We start from the raw sequence: 7,129 nt of genomic DNA on the forward strand, positions 1-7,129 counted from the left end.
CGCGACGCGATACTGCGACAGCAACAAGAGGAGGCGTTCAGAGTCACGTCGGGGGCGGTGCCTTGCGGAGCCAGCGGCAGGGAGCTAGGGAAGGGGAAGCAACGACGACGTCCCCCGCGATGGCTACGGCGAGAGCCATTGCCGCAGCGGCGACGGCGCTGGCGGCCGTGCTGGTGGCGCTCCTCGCGCCGGCAGCGCGCGGGGTCGATCGCAGCGAGTTCCCACAGGGGTTCCTCTTCGGCGCCGCGACGTCGGCGTACCAGGTGAGTCACGAGCGCCCGGGGTGGGTTGCTAATTAACTTGCTGCCGGCAACCGGCCGGCAGCATCTCTTTCGCTCCTGCACACACGCCGTTCCCTTGAATTGAGGGCGGACGGACAATCGGTGGGTGCCGCCCGTCTGACAAGTGACAAGTGTATGGCTTCTTCCGCCGCCTCTGCCAGATTGAAGGCGCGTACCTGGAGGACGGCAAGGGCCTCTGCAACTGGGATGTCTTCACCCACACACACAGTGAGTCATTTCTTAGCTCACCTCTGCTCGAATGCTCTCTTGCTCATTCATAGTGTGCCATGGCCATTAACGCTTCGAAAATAACTGAAAGTGAGAGTTTTCGTCCCTGCTCGGTGTCTGCGAAACGCCGATAACATCAGTCCATCTCTCCCTTTCATCACATATTCACAGTTGTTACTGAAAGCTCCCTTAAGAAAAATCCTTGCTTCTCCTTTTTTTTTCCAAAATAAAAGAACAAACTTTCGCCCACCAAACAAATGTTAGTAGTAAGCAAGATTCGTCCTTGTGTTCTAATCATCTGGATGATTAGTACTACTTGCTGCGTAAATTCTGTACTCCCTCCGTTCCATAATAGAAGACTTCATAGTATTCAAATTTTATTCTAAAATACTTGTCCTTCTCACTTCCGAATTCATTTTTCTTCTTCCCAATACAACTTTCTTATTTACCAATAATATACCTCTATCTCTATTTCTCTCAATCTCTCACCTTCTAATTTCTATGTACGGTACTTCTCTTTTCTCCTTAACTTCCACTTAGCCCTGTTCGTTCCGGCTGATTTGTTGTGAGAGAAAAATACCGTTTCAACTGAAAAAACAAACTGAAAAGGACGGATTATAAGAAGCGAACAAGTGCTTAGAAAATGACCTTTCGCCGGTGCAGGCATCCAAGCATCAGCTTTCTCACAGTTTAGCTTACAGACAAAACAAGCATCAGGTCTTTTCGGACATAGAGAAATCCGTATTATTCTCCAGTGATGATGTCTCACTGGGCACTACTACCTACCACTACCACACACTCCCTCCGAATTTCATATCGTCCGCAGCAAACCGCTTGGTTGCTTCGTTCGGAAATTGCTGATGCAACTGCTCTATCTTATCCTTCCCTTTTGGGTTTGGGTAGGCTTAGCCTGTCGAGCTGTCGTGTTCGTCATCCAGATACACTTACCGATCTGATCTAATTGCTGCAGCTTACCTAAGATTTTGGAGCGTCTCGATCGGTCCATACGTAGTTACGTACGTACTGTATGCATTATTTTTTCTCGAATATACGCAAAAGATTTTGCACGTCATTATAATAAAGAAGAAGAGTTTAACCATACAAATGACGAACCCGTGCCTACCGATTGACCGTCCTAGTACTGTATGTATTATTAGCCATAACAGTTTATTCAAGGCCCTGCTTTCTCTCTTCTGTAGCTGGAGGGATCATGGACGGACGCACCGGGGACGTAGCTGACGACCACTACCATCGCTACATGGTAAAGATCACAGAAACTCTGACGCCTGGTTCATGTCGTGCATCCATGCGTATGTGATGGTGACGCTGCCACCTGTTTGTGAATTGCATGTGAGCAGGGAGATGTGGAGATCCTGCAATCGCTGGGCGTCAACGCCTACAGATTCTCCATCTCATGGGCGAGGATTCTACCAAGTATGTGCCAAGATCGATCGGATTGCTCATAATAAGTTAGCAAAGCTTTGCCTTGTCGGCTGCTCGATGATCGATCGGTTCCTTACTTTGATGTGGACAACGTGCTATTTGTAGGAGGCCGGCTTGGTGGCGTCAACGCAGGTGGGATAGCCTTCTACAACCGCCTGATTGATGCGCTCCTGCAGAAAGGTAGGCTGTCCTTGTCCTCCGACAGCCCGCAGGCACAATCTCCCGCTACGGTTGTACTCGTATCCATCTCAATCTACTCCTTCGACACAGGTGGTGGATACGAGTGCAGCTAAACAAGCACATACACTTAGATCTCAATCAGAGCAAGTTCACATGTTTGGTTTCTATATACTTATCTACTAATTAATCAGGGATCCAGCCATTCGTCACTCTGAACCACTTCGACGTGCCGCACGAGCTGGAGGTCCGATACGTCGGCTGGCTGGGCGCTGGGATCCGGTACAGTTTCCATCTTGGCTCTAGTAGTCCTTGTCCTTTTGCCATGTATATTTCCAGAGACTCGGCAGTTTCAGTCATGCATGAATAACAAATAACAAATACTTACGCAGGGAGGAGTACGCGTACTACGCTGACGTCTGCTTCGGGGCGTTCGGCGACCGGGTGAGGTTCTGGACGACGTTCAACGAGCCCAACCTGTTCACCAAGTTCCAGTACATGCTAGGCGTGTACCCTCCCAGCCACTGCTCGCCGCCGTTCGGCAGCTGCAACAGCGGCGACTCGCACAGGGAGCCGTACGCCGCGGCGCACAACATCATCATGTCCCACGCCGCCGCCGTCCGCAACTACAAGGACAACTACCAGGCGAAGCAGGGCGGCTCCATCGGGATCGTGACCGCCATGAAATGGTACGAGCCGCTGACGAATGCCACGGAGGACATTCTGGCGGCGCGACGCGCGCAGTCTTTCGAGACCGAGTGGTACGTCGTCAGTCTTCACAAAGATGTCATATATATGCAAGAATTCTGTCGAGTGCATGCACATATGTATTGTTTTTTGTTTTGTTTTTTCAGGTTTTTGGACCCGATATTCTTCGGTGATTACCCCAGAGCGATGCGAGAGATCTTGCAATCAAACCTGCCAACCTTCACCGCCGAGGAGAAGAAGCTGCTGCTGCGATACAAGCCGGATTTCATCGGGCTGAATCATTACACGGCGATTTACGCAAAGGACTGCATCCATTCCCCGTGCAACCTTCAGACATACGAAGGGAACGCGTTTGTCTCGGCGACCGGGGAAAGAGACGGGGTGAAGATCGGGAGAGACGTAAGAACTAGCACATGGCATATACGTACTAATCATCAGCGCAGTCCTTCATATATTGTTCATATACACAGTACTTCTTGTATATACTTGCTTCATTACTGTTCATATACGGTGAAATTTGCGGCGCGCTGTCTCTGATTTGTATTGTAAACCTCTCGCAGACTGCGCTGGTAGGTTTCTACGATGTCCCAGAAGCCATAGAGCCGGCTATCATGTATGTCAACGGGAGGTACAAGGACACGCCTGTGTATATCACTGAGAACGGTGAGCTACAGCTTTTGCTGGCCGGGACCTAGGGATCGATGTCTTGGTCCAGAGTCATTTCCATGCATGCATGATCAATGGTCATATGTTCTGAGATATATATACTTTTTTTTGAGGGAAAACAGGAGGGGATGCCCCCTACTGCATTTTATTAACTTTATATACAAATACAAGTACAATCCTCGTCATGAGACAAAGAAAGAAACAAAGAAAATAAGAAGGATTACACAAAGTTGTCTAGCCATAATTGAATCTGTAAACGAAGATCATCTTTAGCTCTGAGTCTAGCTAATTCTTGTTTGAAGACTAGTTTGCAAGCTTGTAAGGATGGTTGTTGATTTCTGAAGATGGCATCATTCCTAACAGACCAAATAGCCTAAAACATTGCAACATAATTTCCATGAAGAAAGGCCTGTGTATTTGGGCTTTGAACAAATCAAGACAATCAATAATATTCCCCTGAATTAGTTGTGCTAGCCCCAACAAATTCCAGCAGGAAGGTAAAAGGGCAATCCAAAAAGAGATGATGTAAGGATTCCTCTATGTCCAGATGATAAAGAACACAATTATAACTTTGCAATTCCATATTTCTCCTTTTCAAGATTTCCCTGGTGCTTATTCTATCTTTTAGAACAAGCCAAAAGAACACCTTCCTTTTTGGCAAACAACATGAATTCCACAGCCATTTATATACAGGTGGAACTGACACAGAACCCAACAGATGAGAATAAGCCTTATTTGAAGCAAAAAGAGAGAAGCCCCAAATATAACTCCAAATGTCCTTGCTTTGGGTAAGCTGAAAATCACCAAATTCAAAGTTCATCAGTAAATATTGTTGATGTGCCTCCACTGAAAGAGGTAAATGAAAAAAGACAGACTTGTCTTCAGCAGCCATAATTTGTTGAACTAATGTGTGTTCCTCATGAGCAAAAGAGAATAGGTGTGGCCATTGTTCACTTAAAGGAGCACCATGCCAGACATCTGTCCAAAAGAGGCTAGTAGAACCATCACCAACCGTAACTGAAGCCATGCCCTTATAAGAATCAAGCAATTTCAGAACATCTTTCCACCAAAATGAACCATTTCTATAATGTAAAGCAAAGCTTCCATTGTAATGAGAGTGCCAGACTAGCTGAACCCAAGGTATGTCACACTTGTTGAAAAACTTATGAAGGTATATATATACTTGTTTTCAGGTTTCTCACAATGGAGTGATGCCAACAGGGAAGAGCTGATCAACGACGTGGCAAGAAAGAACTACCTGCAGGGCTACGTCACATGTCTATCCAAAGCAGTCAGGTGACATGAAGCTTACCAACAACAATCTAGAAGAATTGCTGTAACTTGTTTGCTTCCGTCTTATATGATATAGCAGTGCTCCTGCTAGTTCTTCCAAAAAAAAAACAATCTAGAAGAATTTAGTGTCTTTTTTCCATGGGTTCCGTTCACCTAGATCTCATGATGATAAACCAGAAGTAGAGAATCATTTAGCGATTTTTTCTCTGACTAAATTTCAACCTGTCGACACTGAATACATGCAGGAACGGAGCAAACGTGCGGGGCTACTTCGTGTGGACGCTCCTGGACAACTTCGAGTGGACGTTCGGTTACAGCCTGAGATACGGCCTCTACCACGTCGACTTCGACACCCAGGAGAGGACGCCCCGGATGTCTGCGAGGTGGTACAAGGGCTTCCTCACAGGCGACACCAGCCTGATGACCGACCAAGCGCAGGCACGGAGAGCAGACTCGTGATAGATGCCTTCCAGTTCCAGCGATCGAATGCATTGCTAGACAACCGCAGGCCTCAGGGAGTCAGGGCTACTCGTGCTCGTCTCCTTCCTCGCGATATTACAATGCGTGTGGTGTCCTAGTGTGTGTATATAGATAGATATCTCTTATTATCAAACGAGTTTACTTTGGCCAGCAACTAGGCGGTCCACGTCGCCCCGAAATCGTTTGTCCGTCGGATTCTGCGATCCACGGTGCGTATTGCCTCCATCCGCCGCTACAGTCCCATGCCCCCCTACGAAACCCTCGCCCTCTCGCGCTGACCCCGACGACCTCCGCCTCTCTGCTCTCTCCCTCTCTCTCCCTCCCTCCATCCATGCCACCATGGCGACGGCGCACGGACCGCACGGCCGGGACGGCGCTGCTACGGCCGCCCTCGTCCTCCCCCTCCCCCCCACCCCCAAACCCCCACGGCGTGCCCTCCCCTCCCTCTCTCTCCTCTCCACTCACTACCTCTCTCTCCCGATGCGGCCAGGGCGACGGCGGGCCGCAGCCGCCGCCGGCACTTACGCGGGAGGCCTGGCCGCTAGCCTCTACTGCCCGCCCGCTACGGAGCTTAGGCTTCGCTCTCTCCCTTCCTCCCCCTCCCCTTCCCTCGCCGGCGCCGGGGACGGACATCGATGTAGGCTTATCGGCTCGGTCTTCCTTGTTGGCGGAGGCCCAAACCGGCGGATCTGGCGGATCCGCTGCCTCCATGGCCAGATCCGTCTGTCCTCCCGTCCGATCTGTGCAGCCAAGAACCTTACGGACGCCATGGCTGTTGGTGCCATGGTGGAGGACCGTGGCCCAACCACGGAGCTGCCCACTGCCCCCCTTCCCTCCCGAGGCGGCGGTCGCGTCGTTCCTCTCCCCCATCCTCTGCACGGCCTCCTCAATGCCTCCTCCAGTCGGGGAGCGTGAGCTCCTTTGCTCGGCGAAACCCTAGGTACGGCCCAGACCCTAAACTGCAGCGTGCGCTCTCTCCCCTCCTCCCTCCCCTTCCCTAAACTCCCTCTCCTCACTACGGGGATCGTCCCCCCCTCTTGGCTGTAGCGAGCAAGGTCGCCCAGCGTCCATCGTCTCCTGTTGTCCTCCTATGCAGAACTGATATCCTTACCTGTACGTTGATGATTAATTGTTTCGTTCATCTCATCTACTGAGGCTTGGGGATTGTGCAGTGATGATTCTTTAAAGACTGAGATAATGGAATTGTGCAGTCATGATTATATAATTATTCCGTTCTTACATGAATCTTGCTATTTTCGCTGCCTTTGTCGTGGCTGTGTCGTCATATTACTTGCACCTTTTTTCCATTTGTTAGTCGGTATACAGCCATTGTCAATGATGTCTTTGCTTCATACGATTTATCGGTTGTTCTATTACTGAGTAAACAGCCCCTTGCCGATGATGTATACTTGGTGAACTACAATATCTATGCGCTGCGCTGCCTCTCAGGGTGGTTCCGACGGTTGTGACCATGGTGCCCCCTCTGTTGCATTCGTTTTGTGGCGTCTCCCAGGTGAGGCAATACCATCCCTCTGCTCTGTACTGATCCCATTGCAGTCTCCTCTATGTGCCTCTTTCTGGATTATAAGTGTGTGACTAGGGTGTTGTTTTATTTATTTAAGTCTGAGCATATGCCATTGCTGATGATGTGATGATGACTGTGAGGTGCTTTTAATATACCTGAACATGTTTTGTGCCTTTGCTATTTTGCGTTTTTGTTGGTTGAACATACGTCAATGCTGATGATGCTGCAAACAAATATCTTTATCTAAAATATACGATGTGATTTTTGCTAACATGGACGGCCTGCAAGAGGCGGTCATGATTATCACTCTTTTATGTTTTTTTCTTTG

At 49.2% G+C, this 7,129-nt stretch overlaps 1 protein-coding gene across 2 annotated transcripts; it reads left to right on the plus strand.

Annotated features, from left to right (window-relative positions):
- On the plus strand, positions 1-5,409 carry LOC136491088 (beta-glucosidase 16-like). 2 transcript variants are annotated; one of them, XR_010767942.1, is made up of 11 exons: positions 1-263; positions 443-509; positions 1,709-1,770; positions 1,868-1,943; positions 2,058-2,132; positions 2,324-2,411; positions 2,522-2,890; positions 2,984-3,236; positions 3,398-4,643; positions 4,697-4,799; positions 5,042-5,076. XR_010767942.1 is itself a non-coding variant. In XM_066487310.1 (11 exons), exons 1-11 carry the CDS (start codon positions 120-122, stop codon positions 5,253-5,255), a joined length of 1,554 nt encoding a protein of 517 aa, XP_066343407.1. In that variant the 5' UTR covers positions 1-119; the 3' UTR covers positions 5,256-5,409. The 2 variants fall into 2 exon arrangements, 1 of the variants encoding a protein (XP_066343407.1); XM_066487310.1 differs by having other exon boundaries at positions 3,398-3,500; positions 5,042-5,409.
- Positions 5,410-7,129: the final 1,720 nt, after the last annotated feature.

This window comes from Miscanthus floridulus, chromosome 11 (genome assembly GCF_019320115.1).
Source record: "Miscanthus floridulus cultivar M001 chromosome 11, ASM1932011v1, whole genome shotgun sequence".
NCBI classification, from domain to species: Eukaryota; Viridiplantae; Streptophyta; class Magnoliopsida; order Poales; family Poaceae; genus Miscanthus; species Miscanthus floridulus.

Excerpts from the sequence above, each read along its gene's own strand:
- LOC136491088 (XM_066487310.1), top strand. The coding sequence starts at position 120 with ATGGCTACGGCGAGAGCCATTGCCGCAGCGGCGACGGCGCTGGCGGCC. Across the intron at positions 3,237-3,397 it reads GGGTGAAGATCGGGAGAGAC|ACTGCGCTGGTAGGTTTCTA; the intron begins GTAAGAACTAGC and ends AACCTCTCGCAG. Across the intron at positions 3,501-4,696 it reads TGTGTATATCACTGAGAACG|GTTTCTCACAATGGAGTGAT; the intron begins GTGAGCTACAGC and ends ACTTGTTTTCAG.